The sequence below is a fragment of the Trichoderma atroviride genome, chromosome 1 (genome assembly GCF_020647795.1).
Source record: "Trichoderma atroviride chromosome 1, complete sequence".
Classification (NCBI taxonomy): Eukaryota; Fungi; Ascomycota; class Sordariomycetes; order Hypocreales; family Hypocreaceae; genus Trichoderma; species Trichoderma atroviride.
In genome coordinates this window covers 783888-798010 of record NC_089400.1, presented here as the reverse complement: position 1 = coordinate 798010, position 14123 = coordinate 783888, and the positions used below count along the sequence as shown (strand labels likewise).

General features: G+C 50.3%; 4 protein-coding genes across 4 annotated transcripts; 2 read left to right on the top strand and 2 right to left on the bottom strand.

Annotated features, from left to right (window-relative positions):
* Positions 1 to 170: 170 nt before the first annotated feature.
* Positions 171 to 2609, bottom strand: TrAtP1_000309 (uncharacterized protein). The gene has a single exon (XM_066110522.1). The coding sequence runs from the start codon at positions 989 to 991 to the stop codon at positions 251 to 253; it is 741 nt and encodes a 246-aa protein (XP_065966594.1). The 5' UTR covers positions 992 to 2609; the 3' UTR covers positions 171 to 250.
* A 2184-nt stretch (positions 2610 to 4793) lies between these two features.
* Positions 4794 to 5099, top strand: TrAtP1_000308 (uncharacterized protein; the record flags this gene model as incomplete). The annotated part of the gene is made up of 1 exon (XM_066110521.1): positions 4794 to 5099. One exon carries the CDS (start codon positions 4794 to 4796, stop codon positions 5097 to 5099), a length of 306 nt encoding a protein of 101 aa, XP_065966593.1.
* A 3610-nt stretch (positions 5100 to 8709) lies between these two features.
* On the top strand, positions 8710 to 12675 carry TrAtP1_000307 (uncharacterized protein). The gene is made up of 4 exons (XM_066110520.1): positions 8710 to 9107; positions 9520 to 10128; positions 10202 to 12169; positions 12309 to 12675. Exons 1-2 carry the CDS (start codon positions 8868 to 8870, stop codon positions 10006 to 10008), a joined length of 729 nt encoding a protein of 242 aa, XP_065966592.1. The 5' UTR covers positions 8710 to 8867; the 3' UTR covers positions 10009 to 10128; positions 10202 to 12169; positions 12309 to 12675.
* A 771-nt stretch (positions 12676 to 13446) lies between these two features.
* TrAtP1_000306 (uncharacterized protein) lies at positions 13447 to 14121 on the bottom strand. The gene has a single exon (XM_066110519.1). The coding sequence runs from the start codon at positions 13962 to 13964 to the stop codon at positions 13524 to 13526; it is 441 nt and encodes a 146-aa protein (XP_065966591.1). The 5' UTR covers positions 13965 to 14121; the 3' UTR covers positions 13447 to 13523.
* Positions 14122 to 14123: the final 2 nt, after the last annotated feature.

Sequence of the window (14123 nt, the reverse complement as noted above, 5' to 3'; positions counted from 1 at the left end):
GACGGAGCTGGGCTGAAGACTATGCCGACATCACCACCAAAGGCGCCTGAGAATCAATGGAAGAAGCAGGACCAAGAAACGCAGCAGGGAGGGGGGTGCGGCCGGAAACCAGACCAGCAGAGGCCACAGCAAATAGTCTCGGGGGGAAAAAAAGCAAAGAGAGAGAGAGAGAGAGAGAGAGAGAGAGAGAGAGAAAAGGGAGAACCGAAGCTTGCTCGAGGCACTGGCGGCCTTCCAGCTCATGCCATCGTCAAGTCGACGTTTGGTCCAAGTCGGTGAGCAAGATGCACCATGGCGGTGGCTTGTGGTCGTCAGAGGTCGCCAGGCTCATTGCATCACCGGCCACGAATATGCACCAGGGCCCTGCAGATGGAAAGCTAATCAAAGGCCCCGGATCCTCTTTGGGTTCCCAGAGTGGAGGCTGGAGCATCGTGGCCTTCCTGCTGCATGTTTCAGCCGAGCGTTGCCAGATCGCCCACGTCGTCTGCTGTTCGTCTAGCGGCTGACTGCTGGAGCAGACGTGCAATGGCGTGGGTTCCAAGTGCCGGCGTGCGTCATTCACTCTGGTGAGGTTCCATGCCCTTCTCTTGCGTCGCTTCACGGAGCTTGGTGGCCGTAGATGCATCACCGCCTTACTGGGCCGTACGCGTCTGGGCAGACTGTGTTCGTGCGAGGCAGACAGACAGGCCTCGTCTCCAGTTCCGTCTCGCTGTCGGGAGCCCGGCCTCGCTCTAAGCCTCGTCGAGCCCGAGCTTCGTTCGCACCGCCATGGCCGCTCAGCTCTTGCCACAGCACCACGTATTCGGTGCAAGGAGATGGTGGACATGTGGATGGCTTCGTCTTCTTTTCTTTTTTTGGGTTGCTGGTGTGCGTGCGCAGGTGCATGTGCATGTGCATGGGGGAGAAGGGATGTACATACAAGTACAGGTACCGTTGGACGTGCCAAGGAACGGCCAAGGTACCGCCGCTCCCACCGCCGCGCAGCACGCATCTAGGTACCTGCCCCGTCAAGCATGTGCTCCTGTATAACATGTACCTCCCCTACATCCCCTACAGCACCCTCCAACTCGAAGTACTTGTATGCGCCTTACAGGCTCCCTCGACAGCCGTGCATTTGGGTATAAAGATAGATTAGCAGCTCCATCCTGGCATGTTGTCTGGGAGCTAAGTCGGGAACCCGTCTCTCGATCCGTTCTAGCAGCTGCTGTGGCACTACCTGTGTCTGGCCAGCGCAGGGATTAGACAAAGAGGCCACTGTTTCATGGCACACGCCCCCTATGGTCCAGCTCCTCTCAACTGGCCGCCCCTTCGCCGTGGCCTCACCACTGCCTGTACTTGTATGCAAGTACGGAGTACACTTTGCTTTTGGCCTTCAAACGAGCCTGCCAATGAGCTGTGGCTTGACCTGTCTTGTTGCTGCTGCCCCTACATTGCTAGTATAGTATATCTGAAGCCACCAAGGCAACTCTTGTCCAGGGATTTGATATATGCAGTGTAGCACCTGACCTGGCCACGCCTTCATGCATTGAAAGGTCCTAATTGCTGGATGCCCGAGTCAATTGTCAACGTCTGCTGGGTATGTAGGCAGCCAAGTACCTTGGGCATTTTATGAGCCGCTGGGCACAAAGTAAATGGCCTGGACAGATCTCCTGGACTGTTAGTGGCTCGCAATTCGCAACCAGCCTCTGTAAGATGAGGTCGTTTGGCATCCTGCATCCTCCTCGTGCTAGGACTGTGCCCATTGGGTTCGCTGGGCTGGACTCGTATCAACAGCTCTCCGCCCCCAAATATTACAGTCTGACTTGTTCAAGGTGATCCCGGCGGTAGCGTAGTCATCTCGTGCCGCAATAGTGATTCCTAACTAAAAGAAAACATCTCTGTGATTTGGCTCAAGGACCAGCTCTCTGTTGAACCTCTCCTCTCCTTGATACTACAGCAGAAGATGGAAACAGGGAGATGGTTGCTGTCAAACGGCGTCGTATGTAAAAGCACATGTGCATTGGAGGCTTTGCAATAATGGAGTGGCAATACAGCAACTAGCCAAGCAGGGGGGGCTCCTCAAGCCCATACATAGTTTAGCACCGCGCTTATATGGCCGTAGTGGATGCTTCGATCATCTTACGGGAATGACCGTCAATCATCTTGCCATTAGCCTGTAAATAGCAATTCTACTGGGGGAGCAGCTCCCTAGTACTTGTAGCGTGTGCTCGCCTCTACAAGCTGTCAATCCCTGCGGAGATAGGCAAGTTGTAGTGAGTTTACGCTCTAATTTGGTAGAGAGGCCATACCAGGCCTTCTATTGTCAGGGCAGACCCTGCCGTAATTTTAATTAAACCGTCGTCGGCGACTATTACTTTGCTTTCTTAGGTAGTTTCGGCTCTCGCAGTTTCACAAGTACCCAGTTGCATTCTTGTTTTTTTTTTTTCCCTCATCTACTCTACTCCAGGCTTCCATGTACCGTATGTACAAATGACAATACGTGTATTGTGACGCCACAACAGGGTCTACGTGAAACTTGGAATGGCTGTCAGCAGACTAGTTTCAGCTTGGTTCGCCAAGCCCAAAACCGCGGTGAAGAAGTCTTATCGGAGATAGAATGTGCTCGCTCCGAAGCTGAAGGAGTTGAAGGAGTATCATAGACTCATAGACATGTCTTCTTCTTCTTTTTACTCGTAGAGAGCGAGCCTCTTTTGAATGCCACGTCTGTTGCCTCTGCATGCAGTCACCTGCGAGGCAATATAAGATGAAACCGTCTTTAGGATTGCCACAGTCCATCTATAACATATCGTTTCTCGGATGTACGTTCCGTCCAAAGCCTTGGCACCCCGAGCCGTCGTTGGTTTAGGCAACGCGGAACTCCGGACAGTACTTGTACGTACAAAGTATAAAACGATCCTAGCAAATTCATTCTTACCCCAGATAATAGGTCCAGTGTTGGGTACTTCATAAACGACTCTTGCTATTGCTGCTAGTTCAAAGCAATGCTTGCCACCGTTATCAGCACGCTCCTTGCCATATATTGCTCAATCGTCCACAGTACTCGGCATGGGATACGTAAACGACTTGTACTGCTACTCCCTTGCCCATGGCCAGACGCTATTAGAGCCTCTGCTAGATCTGTCACATCTCTAACCTGATTAGCTACATACTGTACATAGTATATCAACAGGCATAGCCCAGTCCAACAGCAGGTAGTAACATAGAAAAAAGTCCGCAGACGATGTTACATTGCGGGAGCCGAGTTTAAAACCAGATGATCAGTCTGACGTCGTAACCAGGCTGTCGGCTCTGTTTGACGGGCGTATACTCCGTACTACTTACTGCTTGAGGCTATGAGCCAGATACGGGGAAGCGCCGTCTACCTACAAGTATGCTGGTACTTGTATGAATGCGCGGCAACCCCTGGCCCTGTTCAGAACTCGGCACTTTTCGCAACTCTGCGCCTATACAGTAGTGCATGGTCAAGGAGCAGGGTGCCATGATTGTCCGGCATGGTAATATTAGGCAGAAGCCAATGCAAGGAGAAGAGAAGGGAGGCCTGCATTGGACAAGCAACAGCCATCTGCCAGCATGCCCAATACCTAACAAAGTCAAGCCAAGCCAGCGAGCAGAAGCGAGATAATCAGAGTCTGGGGTCAAACAAAGACATGGGAGCAGAGATCGCCACCTATTACATATCTGTTATTAGTTATCTAAATCCGTAATCAAAAGTATGAGCAGGTTATTGAGATTGTGATACTATCAACTTTTAGCAGAGTCTCAAGCCCTTTGAGATGTTATTCTTACACTGTAGGTACCTAGGTAGGTACCTTGGTAGTAACAAAACAATTTCCACACTTGCTGTATCTCAGGCTTGTTTACAATGTGAAGTACCTTGGGAAGGAGTTGTCAATCCTTATCAGATCGTTGCTTACATTATTCTCCAAGTTAAGCCAGGGCCAATCGCAACGCATATTTGAGTACCTAGGGTGACATATATGGGCTCCGAAATGAGTCTTCCAATTTAGTTTGCCGCTTACTGTAGGTGAGGTAGACCGGACTGTTTTCAAGCATCAATTACGGAAATCTTAAGCAGATAATGACAGATTCTACTGCTTAATCTGTGATACCTTGAGCGCACGCGAGCATTTGTCGCATGCGTCAGGTACTTGTACATGGCCCCTAGTAGTGTTTATTAGTGTAAGCAGCCAAGTGGTAGTACTTGTAAGATACCTGCCAGTCATTCCTGCCTCAGCCCATAATAGCACTTCACTTACGACCCATTAAAAATGCGCTCTCACTCTCCTTCTCTTGGCTCACTTGTTTTACACAACTCCATCTCACGCTTTCAAGCCACTGCAGAGTCGCCTCAGGAGCCCAAGACTTGTATCTGCATCATTCTTCACCAAGCAAGCCGCCGCGGATGAACGGAGTTTGATCAGGCAAGCTGACTCTCAGCACCGCCAGGGAGCTGCCCGGGGCCGCCGATGAACGAACTGGCGGTCAACTCCAAGCTACATGCACTCGGCTTCTTGCTTTTCGCGGGAATGTAGCAAGGCGCGAAGAATGTCGATACACGATCTCTGTGCGCAGAGCTTCAGCAGCCACTTCGTATACAAGCAAATAGACGGCAGGTACCGGCGAGCAGCAATACGAGCAGAGAGGCGTGGGAGGACACAGAGAGAGGAATGGGTGTGGATGCCACAAGTACATGTGGCTACTGCACCTTGCCTGCAAAGTGTGCGTGTGTGAGCTGGCCCTCAGGAGCCGGTGCCAGGACAAGGGCGCATCGTTCGTCGAACTGACTGCGAACCATGATCGACCAGTCAGCGTACATGAGTCCCAGAGATCCTGTTCGGACGCCCCTCATGGTCTTGCCTCTGCTTGCTGTCTGTCTTGCCGGCGGTCTGCGCCTCTCAGCTGCACTGTCATCCGAGCCGCTCCAGAGATTGAATCATGGCGCACGAGTTGCTTCCATACCCCCCCTGTCGGCTGTGTTGCAGGTCCACCACACCACCATTAGCTCCCATCTCGACGAACAGCTGCTGGACGAGAGAGCCACAACCGCCAACAAGAGTTGTACTCGCACGCCAAAAACAAAGACGTCGTCTCTACCGTAGACGGGCTGGATACCGCTCTTGGTGAGTCGACGATCTGCGGTGAACAAAGCAAGCCACTCTTTATCAGTAGCGTCATGGCAGTCTTGCTGACGCCCACCCCTGCATCCACAGGCTGTCTTATGCGGAAATGGGGGGTTCTCTCCCCCACGACCCGTGCTGCCTTTGAACAGCGACCCAATCTACCAACATATGTCGTTTGTACCTGTACTTGCGATATGAGCGGACAGTGATACTCTGTGCCATGCTTGTGACTTGAAGTTTGGAACTGTTGTTATCATTATGCGTTGCTACTAATAGCAACGTATAACACACATCCAAGCTCCGAGCTCCAAGCCAGTGTTGCTGCCTGAGTAACAGCGAGAGCCGAAAATCCCCGGCACTCCTCCTTCGTTACCTAGGTATTGTACTACTAATCGGTAGTACGGCTGATAGACAAGGAACAGCTGGCATACAAGTAGTAAATTCTAATACTAGCTGAATATACTAGTTGCGGCACTAGGTACCTGCCTTGTAACAGCATAGGTAATATTGATGGGTAGAGCCATTTTTTCAGCCCGCGATGGCCCTTGTCTACCGCTCACAAACCAACCCTCGTCAGGTAGTCAGCGCTGCGTTCCGTTATTCATACGATCAATTACAATGGGGGTTAGCATGGTACCTAAGTATTGGGAGTATTGGGAGTGGTACAATAGCACTTCCTTCGTACGGAGCACAACTCCCGCCCCACCACCAGCCGCGGTGCCGTCCCGGAAACGCCATCATCAACTATTGCACGAGGCGGTACAAGGAGCACAATAGCTGCGTCGTACTACCTACCAATGCTCATAGTAGTATGTGCCTGGTACCAGCTGTACAGAGTACGGGGCAGCAATATCCGCATTCCTAGGTAAGGGCCGTGAGTAGTAGTGACATAACATGTGCTGACCTTGTGCAGCAAAGTTCCAATGAGGAGACGACATATACCGATATTGCCTATTCCACATAAAACGAGATGGATGCTATCAATCAGTTGCGTTGACCAAGCTCTGGTTGTCATTATCGTTGACTGCATCTACGAAATGATATACGATGCCATTGCCATTATCAGATTCGAATGCCATGAGTGGATGAGCCCACAAGAGACTTTGTTGGCTCGACACACCATCTGCAGAGACATCCCTGTCAGACGACGTCGTTTCAGCATCCGTTCCCCGGCATCACATCTCACATCTGTCTGTCATCGCGGGACATGCAGCAATTTTTTTTTGCCCGTTACCAATCGCGTGGGCAGCCAGCCGGTGCAGCGTTGTGTGCGGGAAGGCCACCCCTAACAGTGCATGTACTTACTAACAAATCCACCAACCAATCCAAATCTCGGCCTCCATAAGCAGAGGATCCTCTTGCTTGTGCTGGTACAAGTACGGAGCAGTAGGTGGTAGCGCAGCTTGAAGAAAAAAAAGGCAGATACTATTCCATATCAACTCCACGTCTGTCTTGGCTGGAGAAGCGGATCTTTGTAGAACCACTACTAAAGTGAGTACTAGATTAGCACGCGGCTACTGCTACTGCTTGGCAGCTTTTCGTCTCCTCTTTCTCCCCCCTCTTGATGTAGAACTTGCAGGATGATGCACTTAAACCAGGCAATAGACGGCCGTGACGTGGCGGCGGTGAGCGTTGGGTCAGGTGCCAGGCGCCACGACGCCCTCAATGGACGGGGGCATCACCGAAGGTTGGGAGGAAGTTGATTGAGGCGTGGCTAGGGTAGCATTGCCTCCGTCTTCATGCCTGGCCGGGGTCATTGGGAGTGGTGCTTCATCCCAACCGATCTCATTCAGCAGCGTTGGAACGGGAAGTGTTGTCCGTCAATCAATGAAGCGTATGCTGCGAGAGACGCGAGAGCCCCATTGACAACGTACGTTGGGCTCGCCTCGGGCTCACACAGTTGTCTCATACATATTTTCCCTGTCATTTTATACACGACATAAGTCAATACTGAGGCTTCTCCTTCCTGGGTCTGATGAGAGGACGTAAAGACCAGGAACAGCAATTGCTCACAGTGCGAATGAGCCGCATCTCCCGCCTTTTCATCGCCAAGAAATACTCTAATACAGGATACAATAAATCTAGAGATAGGTAGGATTTGGATATTGATTGCGTAGAGGAGGCTTTGCCGCAATGACTTGGATATCTGGTCCGAAAAAGAGGATGTCGTATCTAGATGTCGTATCTAATGCTGTGTTACGTGAGAGATCTGGCAAATGCGGGTTGTGGAGCAGCGACGGACCAATTGATGCCATCATTGCCATGACACTTATCTACCACCTATGCGAACGCATACCAAATAGGCAGCACCTAGACCTTATAGACGACGGATATTAGCCCAAACACTTTAAATTGCTCTGACAAAGGCATTTACGCCTGCAAGACATCTCGCCGACCTCGCTTGTTCCACATGTGCTTCAACATTCAAGTTTCAACAGACTTCAAAGCATGTTCCGGCATTTTCTCCATCGGCCGCCAGTACCGCTGTTTACTTCTAGGTCGTATAGTACTAGGTACTAATTGCTATTTCGTATACCTACCTATAACAGCCATGGCCGCGCTGCGATTGGGCCTGGCATTTGGGCACTTGGATCCTTACCCTCTCCACGCCCGCTACAACGACCACGCACCCAAACAAGGTTGCTCTGCGGCAAAGCTCCGATGCAAACACAGGACAGGTCACCCAGGTTAATCTGGTCATTTATGACATGCCTATGCTTGTATAGCATATATACTAGCCGGCGGCGGATACCCTCAAGGCGGGTGGCAAGGATCCTGGAGGCGTCCCGTCCGTTTGCTTGCCAACGGTCCAATGTGGATAACGATTCTGCAGGACCCTAGCAGGCCTGTTCTAGGCATCTGTTCAGTTCAGACGCCTTTGATACCTGATACCCAGAGCAGCCATGGAGATTGTCGAGCCTATATGGGAAATATGCATTGTTACAGACCGCCTTGTAATGCAATTTGAAGCAATCCAGCTGGATATAGAGATCAAACCATTGCCTCTGTGAAGCGGCTGGTGTTAATGCCCGGGTACCGCTTCAAGCCCAAAGTGGCGCTGTGAAATAAGGCGGTGCGTCGCTGTGGCTTGTTTCCGCGTATTGGGCTGGGCAAACAGTGAAAGTACAGCTTACGCTTTGCCGGTCGGCAGATACCTTGCACAGCGCCGTGCCGCAGTGGACGGCGTTGTAACTGGACCCCCTATGTCAGCTGTTAGGTACCGCATATGCCCGCTAACGCCTATTTCTCCTGTGGCGTCGAACCGTAGCTGCCTTCTGCCATTTGCGCCTGGCTCTTGCTTTATAGGACAGGTGCTAACTTGGTAGGCACCGACAAATAATTGGCCTGATGAGAAATCGACAGGTACCCTAAAAAACTGGACATATAACTGCCAGCAGAATATTTTCCTCCTCTCATCGATCTTCTTCTCTTCGCTCTACACTCTCGTTCTCTGCTCTGCTCCCTGGCCACCGGAGCATCAGCATATTGCTTGCTCTCAACGGCCGTTCCCAGGGCTACTAGCGACATCCTTCGATCAAATTCCTCCGTGCTCCATCCGCGTTTGCGAATTCTAGGGGCCAAAACCCCGCTAGTTTGTCCGGAGGTAGCAGTGAGAAGTCGCGAAAAAAAAGGGGAGTGAGAGAGAGGCTGATTCCAAACAACAACCACAATTGGCCCATAAGCGAGAAGCGTCAGAAAATCTCAAAACGGCCCTGTTGCCGAGCGACCTACACAATCCCAAACGTCATGGCGGACGTCCCTCTTCTGGTGATTTCGGAGTACGCCGCCTCCGAGCGCCGCATCACACCTTCATGGTCCATCTTCCAGCTCAAGACAAAGCTCGAGCCCGTCACAGGCATCCCCCCTTCATGCCAGATCCTCAGTCTCAAAACATCAGCCGGCTCGGAAAAGATCCCAGTCGAGGCAGCAGATGAAGACGCCGTCCGACTGTCCAGCTTTCCCCTGGCCCCGTATGCAGAGCTGCATGTAAGTCAACCGTTGTCGATTTCATTAGCCGCTGGGCATACTGCTAGGGATGCGGAGTTTGATCCCATGCCCTTCTGCACAACGCAGATGCCTCAGTTTGCTTGTCTCTCCCATCCTCTTCGCCTTCTTCTTTCTCTGCCTCTGTGTGCATACTAGCCTCTGTGGGGTGGAGAATTGCCTCGCAGTTGACTCAATGCCCGAAGAGAGAAAAAAAAAAAAAAAAGAGAGCTGATAAGTCCCAAAGCGGGCCTCTCTTGGAGGGCTTTGGGCAGCCAAACGTTTCTTCTGGGCGCGTGAGCCCCTGCCGTCCGTCATGGAGCGTCTCTATGCATTTGCTGGGGATGGACGCAGGCGGCAGAGCAGGAGGGGGGGGCCTACATGGAGACGAAGCTAACACGCCATGATTTCGTAGGTTGTTGATACCCGCCCACCTACAGCCAGGCCTAACTTCACCGATACTTCAGGCGTTGAAAAATATGTAATGCCCGATGATGAGTACGAGAAGAAGACAGACTCTGTGCTAGCATGGAAGAAGACGGAAAAGCTTGGTCGATTTGATCCTACAGCGCCAAGCCGTGAGGAGGCCAAGGTGGCCGCCCTCAAGGAAGAGGTTGCCCAGCGTGGCATTGAAGTCGGTAAACGATGCCGAGTCGGCGGCGAGGACACTCGTCGAGGTGAAGTCAAGTACGTGGGCGACGTTGAAGAAATTCCTGGCGGTGCTGGACCGTGGGTGGGGGTTCATCTAGATGAGCCTGTGGGGAAGAATGACGGTAGCATCTTAGGCAAGCGTTATTGGGGACAACCGTCAGAGCTAAAGCATGGTGTTTTTGTACGGCCGGAAAGGGTGGAGATTGGAGACTATCCTGCTCTCGACGATTTGGAGGAGATGGAGGAGATTTAAACAAGATACTAGTATCTGGAAAGCCAGCAGAGCAGATGAAAATCCAGCACGTGGTTCTACGTTTTGGCTATTCGATATGCTTCGGAAGTGGATTGATGAAAGGGAATGGCAAATTCACAGGTATGAGCTGCAAGTGTGAGCATGTGCGTATCTTCTCTGGGTGGTATGCAGGGCTGATTATTCACCAGCGTAGAATGAACGCCATTCTAGAAACAGAAGCCATGCTACACAACAAGACTTCTGCTTCCGATGTGATCCTGGACGCACTAATGCGAAGAAGCAGAGCCCCCCTCTCTAATCAGAAACTGCCACGGAACTCGTCTCCATTCTTGGATTCCACGCAAGCTTGGCGAGCGGACGAGTCTCCATAATTGTAATATAGATACGTGCTTATACAGCACCTGATATCATATCATATCATATCGTACTATGTTCATACTACCACGTACGTATGTATCTGGCAACGCACTGACCTTTTTACAGGCCATGGGGACGCAGAAAGCACGAGAATCTTCACTTGAATGCTGGACCCGATTCGATCTCGTGAAGATTTTCCTACTTTGTCCTTTCTTTCTTTTGCTCTGCCCTATATCTCGGCATCTGATCTGTGTGGTACATTCGGTGTATCTCCTTCCCGACTGTGCAAAGCTTATGGAGATTGCGGACTTACTAACGTCTGCATTAGCCCTTAATCCTATTCATTCATCTTTAGGCGGAATCCTGTTCAGACGGAATAAGGTAGGAGACAAACGGAGATAAAAGCAACCGATTATCACCGGTTTCGCTACCGAACTTGCCCTTTTGAATTTAGGAATTGTGTTGAGACAGACGGTTTGGTTGCCTAAAGCTGTGAGTGAGATTCAAGGCCAGGACCGAGACTAAGACAGGTAAGAGCCGTATAGAATGGTGCCATTACTCCTACTACATACACTGCTACTACGAATACTAAGCGGCCTGGCAGCGCAGACAAGGGCAAGGCAACTTGAGACACATTTACGAGGAGAATGCGACTCATACAATGCACAAACCACATCCCGGAGTATCGTATGCTGCACACCTCCAGTACACCGTAGCATCACTGCTACCTAGCACTATTGCAGTGTATTCTATTGATATTCCAGTTTCTTTCCTGATATGCCATAAGCGAGCCGTTATAAAAACAAGGGTCCAACCGAGCCCTTGCCAGGATCCTTGTCAACTGCTAAGCGCCAAAACGGTGCGGAACGGCCGGGTAAGCAGCGTGCTTTTTTAGCACGTTATGAGAAGGACTCCGTACTACCTATTAGTGGTAGGCTACCTATTACGATGGTATCGCGAGGGCCTTTGATTAGGTTAAACCGTCTTTCGGTCCTCGTCCGCGCTGTTACGGTAGATAGTGTACACGTCTTGGCCGGCGCCAACGCCAACGCCACCGCCACGGGGTCAAGGTCAAGGTCAAGGTCACGATCCAACGGGCTCGCCGTCGGTCATGGCATAATGAAGGGGGGGGAGTACCTAATAGGCGGCCAGCTTTTGCTTTTGAGACTAGGTGCCTACTAGGAGCGCTTTATGAACCTCGATTTGGTATTACAGGGTTACGAAAGCAGATAACTAAGTTGTGAAAAAGGGATTCACTTACGAGAGAAAGAAAGAAAGAGAGAGAGAGAGAGCAAAGCCGCAATACCTATTACAAAGTGCTATTGCTACGCGAATCACAATTCTCCAGGGTTGTACGAATACCGCCGAATGCAACTGTCTCACCTACCTTAGCTGCCAAGATACGATATCCTCCAAGGCTGGTTGCCAAGCCTGATTTTCTCGGAGCGGACCTTTTTCCCGTTTTCTTGGTTGCGTTTCTTTGCGATCAAGATAAACAACCCGGCGAATGATGTGCATCTGATGTACATGTTTCCACTTGACTTAGTAATGTTGCCAGGCGAGTTTATCTGTCTTTTGTGGTACTCCTAATTGAATCTGGCTAATAAAAATATTACTTATCACAATCATTAACTTTAAAAAAGACAAAAACGTTGGAAGAGTGATGATATGAGAGCTGAAACGTTTCTAGTAGGATTATGTCATGTTCCCGACTTTTCAGGCGCGGCGTGGAGCAATAATCAGCATCGTTTAAGACAGCTCGCTTCGCAGTTAGTAACTAAAAGATTACTATAACTTTCGAGGAGTGAGTTCTACATACTCCATAAGTCTGACGGCCGACTTGCGGCCGCTTCACTCTCTCTCTCTCTACCTTGAATAGTACCGACCGACCATGATATGCAGGGAGTATAATGCTTGCAAACTCTAATACCAATGCTTGACAGGTGAATTAGCCGTGCCGGGCCGGCACAAAGTAGCCGGCTCGGCGGCTTTGGGAACTCTGACAACAAGCTTATAGGGCTTGTAGAAGAAGAGGGACGTCGAAGTTTACTAAAAGAGGTACCCCTGGAGGAGAAATAAAAAAACGAAACGGTTGCGAACTACTATAGTAATATTGGAGGTGATCTTGTGGTTCCAAGGTTTTGTTTGGGGCTAGCATGCCGGAGGAGGCAAATGGCGCTCCGTGCCGCTGAGGAGACTACGCTTTTCGCTAGTTAGTTAGTTAGCACCAGGGAAATATATTAGGGAAGTCCCTTTTTCCCTAAAGAGTACAAGTATACGAGTACTGATTCAGTAAGTGTAAGATGATGTGTAATATTGAAGGGGGGAGGGGGGTATAAGTAAGTGAACTATGAATCACCACCATGGATGTGGAAGCGAGAGACGGGGAAGGGGGATTATTGGTAAAAGGCCCATGTCTTTATTATTTACGTCTGGTGTTTTGTAATTGGGTGATTCTGGTAGTGGTTTGGCGCCTGGAGCTAGGCATGGAAGAGACAGGATTTACGCGGTGCTATTAGTTTTTAGCGGTGATGGCGGTTTGACGAGAGAGCAATGAGAAACAAATCCCAGCCAGTAATCCCAATGTCTGGGTTATTTAGTGGTGGTGTTAGTGGCTTGGAGTTTTTAGTAGAGGGAACTAGTGGCCGTCTGCAGCCCAGCAACGTTGAATGTTCCTTGTTGTAGGGTGTGTGTGGCGTGTGTTTCGTGTGTGTGTACATGTATAGACGGCATGAGGTGCCTCAAATAGGAACTGTACAAGTATGTAACTGACAGGAACAGGAGTAGGTATAGTAGGCAGTTTATTGCGTGGCTTTGATGAAGCTAGCATTCCTTCTCGCGTGTTAGGCTGCATGGAAATAAGACGCCTGGAGCGATCTATTTGTTCTTGGCACGTTGTTTGTAAGCGGCCTCGCTCTCGGGAAATAGTACAAGGGCGAAGGAAGCGTCGTCGTCGTCGTCGTCGTCACGGGTTGTCGCAAGTTTGTTCAAGAGTGTTTTAGTGCCGCGCGCTTGAATATACATCAATAGTACGCTCTCAGCTGTGTACATACCTACATGTAGGTACAAGTAGTGGCATGGATGATCTTGACAGGGGGGGAGTGAGAAGGCTTCAAAAGCATGGAAGCAGATCAATTAATTCTAATCGCTGCCTATTTTTAGAGAAGGGCACTACTTGCTGATGTAAGGTCTAGGCCAAGTATATACGGATTGCCTCTTACAAAGCAGACAAACGATGATTTGAAACGAAGGATTTGAGTTGGTGAATTCGTCGGTGTGCGAATCCTTCGTGACGAGTTTTCTCGCTCTCGGCCGTTGGCGTGTGATGGAGAGCGACGGTTTGATTTTCTCGGCGCTCTCTTGGTTGAACGAGTATGTGTATCGGAACTGCGATCCGAAAAGGGTTCCGTCTTACAGACAGAAGCGACGTAAGCCAAGGTCTCAAGTTTGCTATGAGGAAACATTAGCAGTTGTAGCGTGCGCAAAGGAACAAGATGCTGTGCAATTTTCATTTTGCCTGTCAGTGGTTCTTTGCTCTGAGATGGACAGCAAGTCGAAGTTTTAAAACGCTTAAACCCGTCAGATTCTGTCACTGCCATGTGCACTGGTCTGGTCTATTTTCTCGGTGATTTGTCGTGCGCTGGCCAATGAGCGACCGCCAAAACACCGAACAGCAACTTCGAAATGCGCCGCTCTTCCGAGCCTCAGCACGTATGAATATGTACCTACTGTAGTTAGCGGCAGGTGAACAGCAGTAG

Coding starts and splice junctions, on each gene's coding strand:
- TrAtP1_000309 (XM_066110522.1), bottom strand. CDS start 991: ATGCGTGCTGCGCGGCGGTGGGAGCGGCGGTACCTTGGCCGTTCCTTG.
- TrAtP1_000307 (XM_066110520.1), top strand. CDS start 8,868: ATGGCGGACGTCCCTCTTCTGGTGATTTCGGAGTACGCCGCCTCCGAG. Junction 9,108..9,519: donor CCCCGTATGCAGAGCTGCAT/GTAAGTCAACCG, acceptor ATGATTTCGTAG/GTTGTTGATACCCGCCCACC.
- TrAtP1_000306 (XM_066110519.1), bottom strand. CDS start 13,964: ATGGCAGTGACAGAATCTGACGGGTTTAAGCGTTTTAAAACTTCGACT.